This window comes from Squalius cephalus, assembly GCF_949319135.1.
Source record: "Squalius cephalus genome assembly, chromosome: 24".
Lineage (NCBI taxonomy): Eukaryota > Metazoa > Chordata > Actinopteri > Cypriniformes > Leuciscidae > Squalius > Squalius cephalus.
Window position 1 is genome coordinate 30,098,079 of NC_137145.1, and position 19,276 is coordinate 30,117,354.

The 19,276-nt window shown below is 38.7% G+C and overlaps 1 protein-coding gene and 1 long non-coding RNA gene across 3 annotated transcripts in view; one reads left to right on the forward strand and one right to left on the reverse strand.

The window, feature by feature from the left end:
* The window catches only part of apbb1 (amyloid beta (A4) precursor protein-binding, family B, member 1 (Fe65)), a 110,672-nt gene that overhangs the window by 82,923 nt on the left and 8,473 nt on the right, over positions 1-19,276 (forward strand). For both annotated transcript variants that reach the window (XM_079860639.1, XM_079860640.1), the window contains 4 exons: positions 5,402-5,516; positions 7,774-7,846; positions 10,086-10,166; positions 16,599-16,714. In XM_079860639.1, the coding sequence (XP_079716765.1) occupies positions 5,402-5,516; positions 7,774-7,846; positions 10,086-10,166; positions 16,599-16,714 (385 nt within the window). The remainder of the gene's footprint in view (positions 1-5,401; positions 5,517-7,773; positions 7,847-10,085; positions 10,167-16,598; positions 16,715-19,276) is intronic.
* On the reverse strand, positions 1,765-3,131 carry LOC307152213. The gene is made up of 3 exons (XR_013819976.1): positions 3,037-3,131; positions 2,151-2,256; positions 1,765-1,836 (listed from the first exon to the last, which is right to left on the reverse strand). It is a non-coding gene; the product is annotated as an uncharacterized lncRNA (long non-coding RNA).

A 19,276-nucleotide genomic window follows, 5' to 3' on the forward strand; every position in this document is an offset into this window, starting at 1 on the left:
ATGAGAAGTCATGTTTATTTTCTAAAATCTAAAAACTGACCACCTCAATAGTCTAATAAATCAGGGTCGACACAACAGCCTCTTAAAGGGATTGTTCACCCAAAAATGAAAATTCTGTCTTCATGTAGTCAACCTCAAGTTGTTCCAAACCTGTATACATTTCTTTGTTCTGCTGTACACAAAGATAGATATTTTTTATATTTTGTAACCAAGCAGATCTTGCCAGCCATTGACTAGTACAGCAGAACAAAGACAAGTTTGGAACAACTTGAGGGTGAGTAAATTATGACAATTTTCATTTTTGGGTGAACTATCTATTTAAGCGTCTACAAACTCTCAAGTCTCAGTGCACAAAAAGGCCACACGCAAACCAATATCCTTCAAAAAGGCCAATGTCATTAATGTGGATAAAAAAAAATTATGTTAAGTAAAATTAAATAGTCAAAGTCTACTTGCACTGGATGTGCTGGTTTTGGACTCATCACTGGCTGCAGTCCTGACTTCATCTAAATCAAACGTCTGCGATTTAGCACCTACTAATGCACTCACATTCACGTAAAGTAGACTTGTTGACAAGTTTGGGTGAGTAAGGGCAAAACGCACAAGATATAGTTCAGTCAATGCCACTTAGATGGAAATATCACTTCTTTATAGCAAAAACAAACTGCTGCAGAAAAAGTTAGGTGCCATGCAAAATGTAATTTGTAATTGCATTACTCGTCACAAATGTATTGAAGTAAAAAGTACATTTACTTCTTCAAAAATGTAGTCAAGTAGAGTAAAAGTAGCTAATATCTTTGATACTCAGTACAACTACAAGGTAGCCAAAAATATACTCAAGTACAGTAACTAATTACATTTACTCAAATAGTTTACAGCTCTGGTAAAACTCTCATAAATAGCTGGACATAAAAATCTGTGGTTGAAATAGCCACATCAAATAAGGAAAAGATAGTAATTGGTTTTGTACTTGCCACTTTTTGCAAAGTAACTATTTTTACTTGAGTAGTTTTGAGCTATTATACCTGCGTTTATGTTTAATGTGGTCCATGAGCACATAAGATAAATGATTACACAATCTGATATTAGGTTAATATTTAAAGTAATTTGACTGCACCTACACAAACATAATTTTGAATCACTGTCCAGCCATACTGTAGACTTAAGTTTATATTTCTGAATAGTAGTCCTCGACTCATACTTGGACATGAAAGGTGATTTTTTTTTTCTTGGAAAGGGATGCTGACTACGCCAAGTCTAGATGTTTATAAATTAACATTCAAAGGAAAAAACAAAAACTCAGATAATATCTACAAGGGCTAATGTCTGTACAAACCTTCAATTTCAATCTCATCCAGTGACTTCCCCTGGATGCTGGAAAGGTTTCCTTTCTCCATTGACAAAAGGAGTTTGGAAATCTTAGCCAGTTGTTTTGTGGGAACTGGTAATCTGCATAAGCCTTAGGAGACTGCTGCGCCTGAATTGGTGAGAAAGCAAATTATTTGACATGGTGATTGAATCTTACAGACCAGTAGTTCTCAATTCCAGTCCTTGTGACCCACTGCTCTGCACATTTTGTATGTCTCCCTTATTTAACACACCTGAACCAGATCATCAGCTCATTAGGAGAGACTCCATGAACTGAACTGAGTGTGTCAGATAAGAGAGACATACAAAATGTGCAGAGCAGTGGGTCACGAGGACTGGAATTGAGAACCACTGTTATAGACAGTTCAAGTTCAACACTCACTTAGTAGATACTCACCTGTGCTGTGCTGTTAAAGTCATCTCTTTTAATTTGCTTGAGGCAGGATTTATGCCAGACCCCTGAACAAACTGGAACACATTTGAGTAAAATAATGTTAACACTGCAGGTCTATTTAAGTGGTTAGAGCACAACACATTACACTCTACAGGGTGGGCCATTTATATGGATACACCGTAATAACATGGGAATGGTTGGTGATATTAAAGTCCTGTTTGTGGCACATTAGTATATGTGATGGTCACCACCCATCTTGAGGAGTTTGCCCCATCACATATACTAATGTGCTACAAACAGGACTTTAATGTCACCAACCATTCCCATGTTATTACGGTGTATCCATATAAATGGCCCACCCTGTATATTAATTCAGTAAATATCTAACCTGTGCATCGATAGCCAAGCCACTTGAAGGAAGATACGGGTCCCACACAACGAACACACTTGTCCAAGGAGGATACTGTTGCGCACACAAGGCGGTGTTTTTGACACTGTTGGCGAAAAATTTAATTGTAGTATTTATTTATGCCACATAGTTTGGACAAAGTGCCCATTTTTGACCCAAATACAGGATTAAGGAGTTTTTTTTTTTTTCACCCACTTAACATTGTAGAATTGAGTCAAAAAAAATTGTGTGTGTTTAGGAGGCAAACTTAGGAAAAGTAGCCAAGTCTTGAACCGCTCAGATCAAGGGAAGTATTTTTTAAAAATAAATTAAAATTATTTTGCCCACATTTGTCCAGATTACGGTTTTAGGGTTAAAGCATATCCTATATGAAGATATACCTTCTTCATATTTTTAAATTGTAGATGGGGAATTTGTGGTTAGCCTCAGTGCCAGGAGCTGACTTCTTGTAGCCCAGTATAACTAATAGGGTGCCTATCCATTACATGTAACCAAACATCTTAGAATTCACATTAAACCAACATACAGATCCAATGCAGGCAGTCCAAGTGTTCTTAAAAACCAAATTGATGCCTCTGGGGACGGGACCCTCTAAACTGTATGGACCTCCCAAGTCATGTTTGGGTGGGGTTCAGTGTTTGATACACATACACTCAGATATTATACTGACTGAAGCTTGAAAAAGCACGTTTAGACAATGTCCTTCCATTCCATTGTCCACATAAAGCATGTTCTACTCAGGCGACTGTCCACATAAAGCATGTTCTACTCAGGCGACTACACACACACACATACACATATATTGAAATACGTTGGCAGATTTAACATTTTGACACAAATAAGTTGTACATGAGATTTAATTTACCTCTCCAACCTTGGTGAGGGGGCTGAGCTCTGGACTAGTGTGATTCGGGTGGCTGACGGCTGTATGGGTGCACTTGCTCTCAGTGGTCAGCTGTAGAAGATGAAACAGAGACAAAGGACAATAAAGAGAAAGTCCTGGGAACCTGATACTAGAGAGGACATTTGACATCTGAATAAAAAGCAGGGTGTAGCTAGTTAATAAGGCTTTAACTAGCTACACCCTGCTCATTAAGCCATGCGGTAGCCACAGCTCAACTTAACCTAGCTAGCTTTCATTTTAAAAACAAAACTACCAAATTTGACCTGCTGGCAATGTTACTTCTGTCCTCATCTCTACCTGATGTCCTCCAACTCTTTAGCCTGAGGCTTAATGAGCAGGACATGTTGATAGCCACTCAAGCTAGCTCAGCTAACATTGTGGTAAATATATAGCATTTTACAGTAATTGTAAGTTACAAGTTACAATTTCTTGCAAATAGGAAACACTTCATGCAAAAATGCAACTATATTTATAAATATAATTATTACCTGTATGTATTTAATCCAGTAAGTCCAACGACGTCGAGCTGACACTTCCGAGGTGTGGTCCATTAGGTATTTAATTAGCGACAGCTGGGCCATGCGCTGTGGGCGGAGCTTCCCGTTGACTTCCGTTTGTTACCGCCCACGTGCGCAAACCAGCCAATCACAAGACGGCCAGCCAAAATGCACCGTGTGTATCAGAAATGTGTATGAAACTGCAATATATAACCCAGCTGTGGGGTCGCTGTTCTATACACTGGGATACACTCAAAATCAGGTCAAGTGGTAAATAAGGACTTTCAAAGAAAAAGAGAATTTATGTTGTTCAGACACTAACAAATGCAGTTACACTCTTTGATTTATGAGGACCTTGGCATAGTCCCTGTATTACCCTTAGGTCCGTGGAGCCCAGGTGAAATGTCCGGCGTGTTGTCCGTGTAAACCACATATCCCAACACACACACTCACTCACTCTTGCGCACACACACAGTCACACTCACTCGCGAACACACACTCTCACTCACTCTCCCTCACTCACTGACACTTACTCACTCGTGCGCCGTCGTCGTCGTGGAGGGCCGTTAAAAAATTAAACATGCTAGTCTTTTTGTCGTGAAGCATCGAGGGCTGCGCCGCAGGGAGTGTTCTACGGAAACCTTGAAGGAAGATTTGGCGAATGCAAAATGTATGTATTGTACGCTATATAGAAGAGGGGGAGAAAAAAAAAAAATCAATTTTTTGAAAATATGAATCGATTTGACCTACCAACTCGATTTTTAAATCAAATAGATTTTTTTCCCAGCCCTAAGTAGAAGCTAACATTGTTAGATGTTGAAGTCTGAAGTTCTTTTTGTTTTTCCTACACTCTTTTCTCCAATGTCCATGCTTACCATAGTAATAACAACTGCCCTCTCTCTTAGGACATTTGCATTTCTATTGATTCTCTGTGTTGACCTTAAAGGATGCTGCTGCAATTTTTACTCTTGCCTTGACATCGGAGTCTCTTTCCCGAGTAGCTAACCTCTCCAAGTTGTTTTGCAGGGTTCTATTGGACCATGTCTAGGCAATGCCTTTTTATGTTCTGACAAAAGACCAACAAATCATGTGCGAACTAATGGACCATTATCATCTAGCACCTTCTCTGGAGTGTCAGCTATCCCACTGTATGCTGCAGCTGACTGACAAAAAATTTAAGCGCACGAGGCAAATTCGCGTCCGCCGCGCTAAATGCCTCATTCGCGCGGCAGGACCTCCAGAACATTAAAAGTTGCATTTTCAGTTGAATTTGGGGAAACCACTTGAAACATTTGTTGTGTTGAGCTATTTCAATTACTTATTTGTTTGATTTGTTCATTGCAAACAACTGAAAGTCTGTAAATTTTTGCAGTGAGTGGCTCCCTCAAAGTAGGGCGTGTTGGTACAGCGTTTCCCTTGTGTCAGCCACTGACGCAGCTTTGAAGTAAACCTATGAAAGGGAACGTTTTTTTGGTTGGTAAATAATCTTGGTTTCCTGTGTAGGGAATAAGATGCTGCGTAGCCAGCCATGCTCAGTCTCTGATTGATTTCTTTACTAGGAAATCTATCTATGAAAGCATGACCACATTTTTAAAGGCATCATTAAAGCAACACCTTAGTAGAGAAGGCTGGTACTGTTGGGCATGATTCTATGCTTCAGACAGCCGTCAAACCAGAGCATGTTCCTATAGTGTTAGCTACTGATGCAGCGTCTCATTCCTACATGTATTTCTGTGCACATGTATTTCAAGTTTATGGGTGCGTGGATGAGTTGAAATGATTATGAATACATGCAGCTGTTTAGTTTTGTTTCTTGTCTCTTATTGCAGGGACTTTGCATATGTGGCTCGAGACAAGTTGACTCATGTGCTCAAGTGTCATGTATTTCGGTGTGACACCCCTGCAAAAAACATCGCCACAAGCATGCATGACATCTGCTCTAAGGTAAGGACATCTGAGCTGCTGGCTGAAAATATTCATATTCTTGTTCTTGTTTAAACATTGAAGACGTTGTGTGCTGCAGTATGCAAAATATCCTAGATTTATTGAAATAACAGCGATTCAGGTATTTCAGGGAATAATAATTGGAGTGGTTACTCAGAAAACTTCTTGAGAGTGAGGTGACTAATAGAATAGTATGCGATGTAGATGATAACCTAACTTTTGTTGGGTACGAGGATAAAGGTTATAAAAGTTTAACAAAAGATGTGAATATCCCTTGCATGTATTGAGAGTCTTGAGTAAATAGATCCAGTAAGTGCCACTCAAGCATCATTTTGGTCAAACCTCCACTGAATCTGAGGGTAGATTTTTAAGATTGATATTTTTTGTACATAGAAGTATGTTCCATCACTATTTGAGTATATTCTTGTACAGCAGGTAGTGTTTTTTTCTGTGCTGTAGAACATTTTGAACTCTTTAAAAATTGATTATGCTTATGTTGTAGTTACAAAAAAGTTATGAAAGACCTAAACTTGGTCATTGCTCAGTGAGGGATTGACTATTAGCTTACGTGAGAATGTAAGAAAAACTTGAGTTAAACTTAAATACCCAATACCCATGTGAATTAAAAATAACTCTTTATAGAAAACAGGTGATCACCTTAATTAGACACATCAGGTTTTCAAAATAATCTTCGTTACTTTGAATTTTCTTCCTGTGTAAAACGAGGCATTTCAACTCTTCCCCCAGGTAATTATAGGTGTGGCAATTGCACCCAGTTTGCCTTTACACACAAATGCAATTATTTTAGTCATCCGCACACTGGTCGCAATATTCTGATATGCAGTACTATTACCTGTTCTTCTACTCATGTGATTTATCTTATTCGGTGCCCTTGTGGTCTTGCATATGTTGATAAAACTTCTAGACCATTGCATACATGGTCATGAACATACATGAACATCGTAGTAATATTAGGACCGGAGATATGCGTACTCATGTAGCGTCTCATTCTATAGCTGTGATCTTTGTTTGGAACTATTTTCGCTGCTAAAACAGAACAAAAATAGTCATGCGTCTAAAATGCTAGTGACTTAATTTGAACTGTTTATTGATATGAAATCAGTGTCTCTTTTTTCAATCGTGATTTGTGACTCTGGTCGTGTGATGTTTCTTAACTGTAAAATATATTTAAAATCGTATAATATTTTCAAAATGTGAGAGACCACAAACGAGGACAAAAATCCTAGATTTAACAGTTTTGTTTCTATAGTGTGTGGCGTGCTGCAATGTAGCAGACACACACCACACACAAACAGATTTTCAACCAATGTCCCAACTGTGAACACAGGAAACCTCGCAAATTCTCTCGAGACTTCAGAATAAACATGGCGGACAAAGAAATTGCTATGATAGTGTTTGGAATGCTTTTGCCAGAACATTTACGGAAAAAAAAAGCCTGAATATATTTTGGTGTGGCCCCAGCATAAGGGGATCACCTGCTTTCTAATAAGAGTTGTTTTTATTCCACATGGGTATTGTACCTGATGGTCAATGTTGTGCGATCAATACAATTACTTGGATCTGCTATTTTCAGTATACAGATTTCACACTGCTTTTTCCATTATTTTACATGTAAGAAATACTACAAAATTGAATAATCAATAGTCTTTGCTTTATGAATTAAATATACATTGATTCTTATTAAAGACACAAAAGTTATTTAGTTGGGCACTGAGTGATTTCTCTTTGTTATTTGATTAAGATTAATGACACAGACAGCAGCAGGTTTATTAGGCAGATGTCACCGAATACACAGACCAAATAGATTGACACAGGTCTGGTTTTCGCCCAACTGATACGCTCATTTAAGACAAAACCGACTTCATGAGAATACTCCACATGATAGGGATTTTGACGTGTGTATTTGACCATTCAAATACAGTTCGGGTTCGCATGCTGTCTGAGAGAAATGACTTTGTGTGTGTCAGTCATAGCGCATTAAGATCTTTTTTCATGACATGTTGCACATAACCTTTTTTTAACATCATATACACGATATAGCAATTTCAGCCATTAATACCCTCTCTACACAAGTGTCACTACTTATATTTGCATTTATAGTGTGTGGCTTACGCTTTGAGATCAATTTGGAGATCAAGACCGCAACGCGCAAGCATCACACTCGTGACTAGTAATGCAGTAATATCCATGTGCTGTTTGTTAATAGTTTGCTTTATTTGTTTATCTTTTTCTCCAGATCATGGCCCAGAGGAAGTCTTCCGGCAGACTAAACACTGATCCCTCCAGACTTAGGGACATCCCTTTCCAGGGTAACGTATGACAGATTTGCTGAATTTAGCTTTTGTTTTGTGGATGATCTCCAGTGCGGATTTAAATGTTATACAGTATGTAACGCTGTTGAAAGTGTTGGGTTTGACTACATTTTTTTTTTTTTTTTTTAAATGTTTACATCACCTCTTTAACCCTCTGGGGTCTGAGCTGTTTTCTGGGCCCTGGAGGTGTTTGACATGCTCTGACATTTGTGGTTATTTCTGTTACTTGTGACATTTTCATGGCTAAAGTCTAATTACACTGTATTCAGCACAAACTCTGCTACAATAATATATCAGCAGCATGTATGTAAAAGTTTGTAGTTTTGAGATAATGACATTTATGCGTGGTTTGTGAAAATACAAAAAAAAAATCTCACTGAAATAAGGCCATGAAACCCATACTGATTATTTCTTCACAAGACTTTTGAAAATTGTATGACGTAGCCTAGAATATTTGCTCTAAAACTATGTGAAAATCACCCTGACTGCTCATTCAGAGAAGACAATATATTGATTTAAAATTTTTACGACGTGTTTTGTGTGAGAAAGCTTTATGCGGAGGTCATTAATATGTTTATAATATGTTAATAAGCTTTTCACACCTGAGAAAGACAGCCCTATTAGACAGGGCTGCCCTAACGGCCCTATTAGGAGCTATCAGGCCCTGTCATTCTGAGCAACTTTTCACAAAAAATTAGGAGATTTAAAAAAGAATGGCTTTTAGATTTTGTATTTATTTACAACACAACATAATCCAAAGATACACAACAAATGACAAAAAAACACTTATTGAAAACAATGATCCAAAGACAGAGACCTTTCTGCCATTCCTAAAAACATTGTACATACCTTTCATTTCCAAGGTGTTTAATTTTCACTTTACCATGTTCATGTACAGAGACTTGTGTGAATGTTGAAGTCAGCAGGACTCAGTGGCATCTGGGCCCTGAAAAAAAATAAAAAAAGTGAACATACTAATATCAAGAGAAAGGCCTGCACGATTTTTGGGAATAAATTTTAGATTTTACTGGTTAAAATTGCTTTTTAAAATTCACAGAATACACACACACACACACACACACACACACAAATGTTTCCAACAATATATAATATAATGAACACCAGGTTTGTTGTGCCTTGTAGGCATAGGCTATGCGCAGTGCTGCATAAAATAATAACCATAACCTATAACAGCCTATAAATCTTCCAAAAGATTTCAGTAACAACTAAGCTAGAGAAAAATATATTGATTATCATGTTACTTCAAATGTTTCCATTCGTTATGATGATATGAAATTAGATAATAGTAAAAACATGAAGCTGTTTGGTGCATTTTGCTTTTCAGACGCGATCGCGATCCAAAATATGATACATTCAAACGCGATCGCGCTCAAATATAAAACATTATGGTTACCATATAGCCTACATATCTACGTTTGAGCAGATATCCACAAACACAGTAACAGTAAACATGGGTCTAAATATTATAATATTCACCATATATCTAGCAACAGTTCAACTGCAATGTGAAATTTATGCAACAATAACAAACTAATATGTAAGAATTTCTTACCTTACATCTTTCTTGTCTTCAAATCGCGTTCTTCTGATGTAAATCCAATGTAAGCTCACAGCGCGTCTTTCAAACTGAGGTAATGAGCGCGTTCGCGTTCCATGTGGAAATTTGCATGTGAATCTCTTTTGCGCGAGTGGGCGTGGTCAAATTAAAAATAATTAGGAAGCGTTTGAGAAACTGGACATCTTGTTGGTTTTATACAAATTACTTAAACAGAGAATATTTGTTTTCAGTTTGAATCCGATCATTTAAAAGTACACACTTAAATGTTTATAAAGGTATATGGCTCATAAATGTGTGACAAGTATTCACTGAGTTTGGTTTCAGTTTATAGACATGCTCAAGAAAAAAAAGTTCACCGCGACGGAGAGGCAGAACGCACACCCTGTTTATTTTCTTTATTTTACAAAAGCACAATGTTTTGATTTGATTGTAAGTGGACACATACAAAAGTAGAAATATCACAGATTCTTTTTTTATATTTCTTTTTTCTGTATGACCATAAATGACGGAGAAATTTAAGTTTACAGTGCTACAATGTGAAGAAAATCCAGCAAAACGCGCCGGCGCGTTTGTCGACCTCAGAGGGTTAAACGAGTATTGTAATAATGGATAATGGAATTATACTGTTATGACTGATTCTGATCTTTTCTCCTCTAGAGTTCCCAGCTCCCAAGAATGAGTTGGCCCAACACTTCCAGGTTTGGTATTTGGGTCGTGTGCCGGTGACAAAGCCAGTTGGTAGGATGCCATCTGCTTATTAACGCTTTACTCTCATGCTATTATATACAAAATGCACGCTTTACCTGTTTTGTTCTGCACCAAAACTGATTCTTGTCACATGTTTTTATGTGGCTATGTCATTAGAGCTGTCGCGGTGAAGGAAAATTCCCTTGCAGTAATTTTGAGTGGCTCAATAGCGTGATATGTGGTATTATCCCCATTTATTCATTGGTTTATTTATTAATTATTTATTGCTACATAAGTAAGTGTTATGCTGTGGTCAGCATGCACAAAAACGAGGACATATTCAATAACCCATGTAACCGAAACTAAAGTCAAGTCAAGTCATCTTCATTTATATAGCGCTTTTAACAATGTAGATTGTTTCAAAGCAGCTTTACAGAGATAAGCGTATAATTTAAGGTAACAGAGATTGTTTTGGCTTTATAGCAGAGTTAAGTTATTTTCCATCTAAAGTTAGTTTTGATTGATTTGCTTCCGTCGCAACGATCATTTGTTATTAAATTAGGGGCCGCTAAGACGACACCATTCCCTCTACACAGACTTTAAACGCGAACCTGTGAGAAACACTGATGGCGTTCACATGCGCATTTAGAATGGGTTCTATAGTTATGTGCGTTTGAATATACGCAGGTTTGGAATTCCCTACAAGCCAAGCCTAAACAAAGTACTGGTGTTTCCTTATAAATTTTGATAAAGAATTTTATTTTATTTTGTTGCTTTGGGGTAGGAACGCGAAACGAATTTTCCCGACAACGCCTTATCTGTATAGTGGTAGAGGGATCCTCCATAGGGAGAGACTAGTTGGCACTTCAGCACTGCGTTGTCATCGGGTCCAGGCGAAGGTCCTTCATCAGATCTGGATACGGCCTGGATCCGGCTGGCTGCGGGAAAACCTCGGGATAAACAAAGACACTAAAATTAGCGTAGATGCCATTCTTCTTATGATGTAACGAGTACATCAGGATTTATGGGAAGTGTTCCCGGTTCCGGCTGACCTAATCTATGCAGCCTAACATTAAATTATAGAAGTCTATAATGTATTATGTGAATGCTAGGTCAAAGAGATGTGTCTTTAATCTGGCTTTGAACTGACAGAGTGTGTCTGCTTCCCGGACAATGGTAGGAAGACTGTTCCAGAGTTTTGGTGCTAAATAAGAAAAGGATCTACCGCCAGCAGTCGATTTAGATATTCTCGGTATTAGTAACTGGCCGGAATTTTGAGATTGCAATAGACGTGACGGACTATAATGCGTTAAGAGCTCGCTCAAGTACTGCGGAGCTAAACCATTTAGTGCTTTGTAAGTAATCAGCAATATTTAAAAATTTATGCGATGTTTAATAGGGAGCAATGCAGTTTTGACAGAACTGGGCTAATATGGTCATACTTCCTGGTTCTGGTAAGAACTCGAGCTGCTGCATTTTGAACCAGCTGTAGTTTGTTTATTAAGCGTGCAGGGCAACCACCCAGTAGAGCATTACAATAATCTAGCCTTGAGGTCATGAACGCATGAACTAATTGTTCCGCATTTGTCAATGAGAGCATACGGCGTAATTTAGATATATTTTTAAGATGGAAAAATGCAGTTTTACAGATACTAGACACGTGACTTTCAAATGAAAGATTGGTATCAAAGAGCACACCCAGGTTCCTAACCGACGACGAAGACTTAACATAGCAGCCATCGAGTGTTAGACAGTATTCTAGGTTATTACGTGAGGACGTTTTTTGTCCAATAATTAGAAACTCTGTTTTTTCAGAATTTAGAAGTAGGAAATTACGAGTCATCCAATTTTTTATATCCGCTATGCATTCCGTTAATTTTTTGAATTGATAAGTTTCGTTAGGTTTTGAAGAAATATACAACTGAGTATCGTCGGCATAACAGTGGAAGCTAATTCCATGTTTCCTAATGATATCTCCTAATGGTATCATGTACAGAGTGAACAGCAGCGGTCCTAGTACTGAGCCTTGTGGTACACCATACTGAACTTGTGATCGATGAGACATCTCATCATTTACTGCTACAAACTGATAACGGTCAGATAAGTATGATTTAAACCATGCTAGTGCATTTCCCGTAATGCCAACATAATGTTCTAATCTATTTAAAAGAACGTTGTGGTCAATGGTGTCAAATGCAGCACTAAGATCGAGTAACACTAATAGCGAGATACAACCATGATCGGATGATAAGAGAAAATCATTTGTGGCTCTAACGAGAGCTGTCTCGGTACTATGGTACAGTCTAAATCCTGACTGGAAATCCTCGCAGATATCATTTCTTTCTAAAAAGGAACACAGTTGTGAGGATACTGCCTTTTCTAATATCTTTGACAGAAAAGGTAGATTCGAGATCGGCCTGTAATTGACTAGTTCTGTAGGATCAAGTTGCGTTTTTTTAACAAGCGGTTTAATCATAGCCAGCTTAAAGTTTTTTGGTACGTATCCTAGAGACAAAGATGAATTAATGATATTAAGAAGAGGATCTATGACCTCTGGAAGCATCTCTTTCAGTAGCTTAGTTGGTATAGGGTCTAACATACATGTTGTCGATTTAGATGATTTAATGAGTTTAGTAAATTCTTCCTCTCCTATAGCAACGAATGAATCAAATTTTTCCTCAGGGAGACTACAATGCACTGCCTGATGCGATACTGTAGTAGACGGTTGCATAGTTATAATTTTGTCCCTGATATTATCAATCTTATAAGTGAAGAAGTTCATAAAATCATTACTGCTGTGTTGCTTGGAAACTTCTGGGCTTGAAGCTTTATTTTTCGTTAGTTTAGCCACCGTTTCAAATAAATACCTAGGATTATGTTTATTTTCTTCTAATAGGGTTGAAAAATAAGCAGATCTAGCAGCTTTTAAAGCCTCTCTGTAAGTAATTGAGCTCTCCTTCCATGAAATGCGAAATACCTCTAGTTTTGTTTTCTTCCAGTTGCGCTCCATTTTTCTGGCTGCTCTCTTAAGGGCCTGAGTGTGCTCGTTGTACCACGGCGTTAGACTATTTTCTTTAATCTTCTTTAAGCGCAACGGAGCAACTGTGTCTAAAGTGCTGGAAAAGAGAGAGTTAAACGTTTCTGTTGTAATATCCAGTTCTTCTAAGCTATCCGGGATGCTGAGATGATGAAACTGATCAGGAAGATTATTAATAAAGCAATCTTTAGTAGCAGAAGTGATAGGTCTCACATATTTGAAACACGGAGTCGGCTTTGCAGCCTTGGCTAAATGCAAATTACACGAGACTAGATAATGATCTGAGATGTCATCGCTCTGCTGCAGAATTTCAACGGCATCAACATCTATTCCGTGTGATAATATTAGATCTAGAGTATGATTACGACGATGAGTAGGTCCTGACACGTGTTGTCTAACTCCAATTGAATTTACAATGTCTTTAAATGCCAATCCCAATGCATCTTTTTCATTATCGATGTGTATATTAAAATCACCAACAATTAGTACTTTATCTGCAGTCAATATTAATTCTGATAAAAAGTCCGCAAATTCTTTGATAAAGTCTGTATGGTGCCCTGGTTGCCTGTATACAGTAGCCAACACAAATCTCAAACGTGATTTATCGTTTACACTATATATTTTTACATTAAGCACCAATGCTTCAAAAGAATTATATTTAAAACTTGATTTCTTAGTGGTTTTGAAACTATTACTATAAATTACAGCAACACCACCCCCTTTGCGTTTCAGACGAGGCTCATGTTTATAACAGTAATCTTGCGGGGTTGATTCATTTAAAGTAATGTAATCGTTTGGTTTTAGCCAGGTTTCTGTCAAACACAGCACATCTAGGTTATTATCTGAAATCATATCATTAACAATGAGTGCTTTTGAAGTAAGCGATTGAATATTCAGCAACCCAAGCTTTAGCATTTGCTCATGTATTATAGCTGTTTTTTATTTGTTGAACATCAATTACATTTTTAACCTTAGATGGGTTTAAACGTTTTTTTGGATTTCCAAATTCGGGGAACAGACACAGTCTCTATATGATGATAGCTAGGTGAAAGAGGCTCTATGTGATGGGATTTATCTGACCTTGGTGACGCGAGGCCGCTAGCAGACGGTCGGTTTAGCCAGTCTGTCTGCTTCCTGACCTGAGCCCCAGATTGTCATGTTTGAGCTCTAAGACTATGAGCCATATTACTAGAGAGAAGAGCAGCACCATCCCAGGAGGGATGAATACCATCTCTTTTCAACAGGTCAGGTTTGCCCCAAAAACTTTTCCAATTGTCTATGAATTCTATATTATTAAGCGGACACCACTTAGACAGCCAACCGTTAAGCGAACACAATCTACTAACTATTTCATCACTCCTGCGAACAGGAAGGGGGCCAGAGCAAATTACAGTCCTTGACATCGTACTTGCAAGTTCACACACCTCTTTAATATTAATTTTGGTGATCTCCGACTGGCGGAGTCGAACATCATTAGTGCCGACATGAATAATGATCTTAGAGAATTTACGATTAGCATTAGCCAGCACTTTTAAATTTGCTTTGAAGTCAGGCGCTCTGGCTCCCGGCAAACATGTGACTATGGTGGCTGGTGTCTCTATTTTCACGTTCCGTGTAATAGAATCGCCAATAACTAGGGCACAATCATTCTCAGTGGGTGTTTCACTGAGCGGGGCAAATCGATTTGTTATGGTAATCGGAACGGAAGAGTGGTCTTTAGATCCGCGACTAGAGTGATCCCTCACTGTCACCCATTTGCCCGGCTGCACAGGCTCTACTTCAGCCGGAACCGCGCCATGTAAAGAGTTCACTATGCTATGCGCATCCAAAACATCTAAAGCACTAGCACTCTTACTATCCTCAATTAAAGTTTGGATGCGTGTTTCTAATTCTGAAATCTTCTCTGTCAATCTAACTGTCTCCTTACATTTATCACATATAAATCCTATATTGCCGACAGAGAAGGCTATGCTAAACATGTGACATGAAGTGCAGGTGACAATAACAGGACAAGACATTACTCACCGTGTTTGTTGAGTGATTCTTACTCACCTGAGCTTTTTATGAACTCAAAGGTGCGGACGCGCGAGAGAAAAATAAATAAATAAAAATAGCTGAGCGCACGGGTGGCGCGTTAACAGGCTAGCGAATTACTAGCGTTTTGTGCTAGTAGTACTAATAACAGAAGCTAGCGATGTCAGGTTAATCTGAGATGTTGGGTATAATGTAGTAGTATAAACAACTAGAAATGGTAGTAAATGATGGTTCAAAACAAAGAAATACAAGGCTAAGACGGAGCTTACAGCACCGAAGCAAACAAACACACTCACAGCAGGCAGCGAGGCAGACAGGAGCAATCGATCAGCGATCAACTAAACTAAACTAAACTGTGTTGAAACAGGAAGTGAAGTTAACAGAAGAGAATGTCAAAATAAGGGTACACATAACAGAACATAAACCTGACAATAAGCTTGTTAGACTATTGTTATATGTATAACAGTTAGATCAAATCTCCCTTGAGGAGAGGCTTTTCACTGCTCGTCTCTGCGGATAGACACTGTCCCTCAGCACAGTTTCATTGTTGCACCACTAGGTGGCTGCAAGGGACTCTCTTTGAGTAAGTCACTAAGTTCATTTAACAAACACGTTCAAAAACGCTGATGCATTCAGAGATCGATGTAATGAAACAAGGTGTTAATTATTTTAACTTTTATTTTAACTTTTAATAAAGCAGCATCGAACAGCAATTACACTTAATCATTCTTCTTTAGACCATTGACTTGTCACCGTTGGAACAAGCCTAATATTGAAGTTGTTCGCCATAGAAAAGCACCTCTTCAGCGGACCGAATCACATGCGATTTGTGAATGCGCCTCTCCACTGCTGTGTGTTCTGGTGTTCTCAACCAACAAGAATTTGAGCTCTTGTCTTGAGGCGCTGTCAAAAGCTGTTATATATTTGTGCTTTTATATATTGTTCATCCAAAGCATTATTATTATTCTCTCTTACTGTTATATGAAATAATGACACTACAAAGTGAAACTTTTGCAGGTGTTTTTCATTGCACATTTTTTTTTTTTTTAAAAATCTTTCCGTTTTTTTCTGGGCAGCAGATTTTTTTAAGGTTTAAAAGGGACGAAAAAAAGTTTGAGAAGCACTGGCCTAACCTATGATTAAATAAAAGCTTTTTTATATATATTTACTTAAATTCTCGAGTGCCTTGGCTTGATACGTTTTTAAGAATGGCAGAGCCTTATGAAAAAAGAAAACGCGAATATCGCGGTTGGCTTGTCAGTATCACGGTATTTCAATATTGCGGTTATTGCGACAGCCATATGTGTCATCACCTCTGAGCACTCAAAATAACATCTATTTATTGTCATGTTCAAATCAAATGTAGCTTCCTGAAATCTAAGTGGAGTTGTGTTGGTATGTGTCTCCTGAAGGCATGGAGGTTATCAATGTAGCGCTGGAGACGGCCCTCAACAACAAAGACAAGGAGGATTGGACAGCGGTGAACGTGAACGTGGCGTCCGCTACACTCACCATTATAACTTCTGAGGTAAAGTTTGTGTCTGTTGACAATCTTCCAGTACTTCAGTATCATACAGTTTTGGTCAGAATTATTGGCACCTCTGGTAAATATGATCAAAGATGATTGTAAAAGTAAATCTGCATTGTTTATCCTTTTGATTTTTCATTCAAAGAAATCGCAAAAATCTAACCTTTCTAAGTAAAAGAATTGAAACTGGGGGGTAAATCACATTATGAAATACATGCTTTATGAAATTAATGCTTTTTTCGAAAACACATTGGCCACAATTATTGGCACCCTTTTATTAAATACTTTTTGCAACCTCTTTTGCTAAGATAACAGCTCTGAGTTTTCTCCTATAATGCCCAGTGAGTTTGGAGAACATATGACAAGAGATCAGAGACCATTCCTCCACACATAATCAATCCAGATCCTTCATTCCTCCACACATAATCAATCCAGATCTTTCATTCCTCCACACATAATCTCTCCAAATCCTTCATTCCTCCACACATAATCTCTCCAGATCCTTCATTCCTCCTCACATAATCTCTCCAAACCCTTCATTCCTCCTCACAGAATCTCTCCAGATCCTTCATTCCTCCACACATAATCTCTCCAGATCCTTCATTCCTCCACATATCTCTCCAGATCCTTCAATCCTCCACACATAATCTCTCCAAATCCTTAAATCCTCCACATATAATCTCTCCAGATCCTTCATTCCTCCACATATAATCTCTCCAGATCCTTCATTCTAATCTCTCCAGATCCTTCATTCCTCCTCACAGAATCTCTCCAGATCCTTCATTCCTCCACACATGATTTCTCCAGATCCTTCATTCCTCCACACATAATCTCTCCAGATCCTTCATTCCTCCACACGATTTCTCCAGATCCTTCATTTCTCCTCACAGAATCTCTCCAGATCCTTCATTCCTCCACACATAATCTCTCCAGATCCTTCATTCCTCCACACATGATTTTTCCAGATCCTTCATTCCTCCACACAGAATCTCTCCAGATCCTTCAATCCTCCACACATAATCTCTCCAAATCCTTCAATCCTCCACATATAATCTCTCCAGATCCTTCATTCCTCCACATATAATCTCTCCAGATCCTTCATTCTAATCTCTCCAGATCCTTCATTCCTCCTCACAGAATCTCTCCAGATCCTTCATTCCTCCACACATGATTTCTCCAGATCCTTCATTCCTCCACACATAATCTCTCCAGATCCTTCATTCCTCCACACGATTTCTCCAGATCCTTCATTCCTCCACACATGATTTCTCCAGATCCTTCATTCCTCCACACATAATCTCTCCAGATCCTTCATTCCTCCACACGATTTCTCCAGATCCTTCATTTCTCCTCACAGAATCTCTCCAGATCCTTCATTCCTCCACACATAATCTCTCCAGATCCTTCATTCCTCCACACATGATTTTTCCAGATCCTTCATTCCTCCACACAGAATCTCTCCAGATCCTTCAATCCTCCACACATAATCTCTCCAAATCCTTCAATCCTCCACATATAATCTCTCCAGATCCTTCATTCCTCCACATATAATCTCTCCAGATCCTTCATTCTAATCTCTCCAGATCCTTCATTCCTCCTCACAGAATCTCTCCAGATCCTTCATTCCTCCACACATGATTTCTCCAGATCCTTCATTCCTCCACACATAATCTCTCCAGATCCTTCATTCCTCCACACATGATTTCTCCAGATCCTTCATTCCTCCACACAGAATCTCTCCAGATCCTTCATTCCTCCACACATGATTTCTCCAGATCCTTCATTCCTCCACACATAATCTCTCCAGATCCTTCATTTCTCCTCACAGAATCTCTCCAGATCCTTCATTCCTCCACACATAATCTCTCCAGATCCTTCATTCCTCCTCACAGAATCTCTCCAGATCCTTCATTCCTCCACACATGATTTCTCCAGATCCTTCATTCCTCCACACATAATCTCTCCAGATCCTTCATTCCTCCACACATGATTTCTCCAGATCCTTCATTCCTCCTCACAGAATCTCTCCAGATCCTTCATTCCTCCACACATGATTTTTCCAGATCCTTCATTCCTCCACACAGAATCTCTCCAGATCCTTCAATCCTCCACACATAATCTCTCCAAATCCTTCAATCCTCCACATATAATCTCTCCAGATCCTTCATTCCTCCACATATAATCTCTCCAGATCCTTCATTCTAATCTCTCCAGATCCTTCATTCCTCCTCACAGAATCTCTCCAGATCCTTCATTCCTCCACACATGATTTCTCCAGATCCTTCATTCCTCCACACATAATCTCTCCAGATCCTTCATTCCTCCACACATGATTTCTCCAGATCCTTCATTCCTCCACACAGAATCTCTCCAGATCCTTCATTCCTCCACACATAATCTCTCCAGATCCTTCATTCCTCCTCACAGAATCTCTCCAGATCCTTCATTCCTCCACACATAATCTCTCCAGATCCTTCATTCCTCCACACATAATCTCTCCAGATCCTTCATTCCTCCACACATGATTTCTCCAGATCCTTCATTCCTCCTCACAGAATCTCT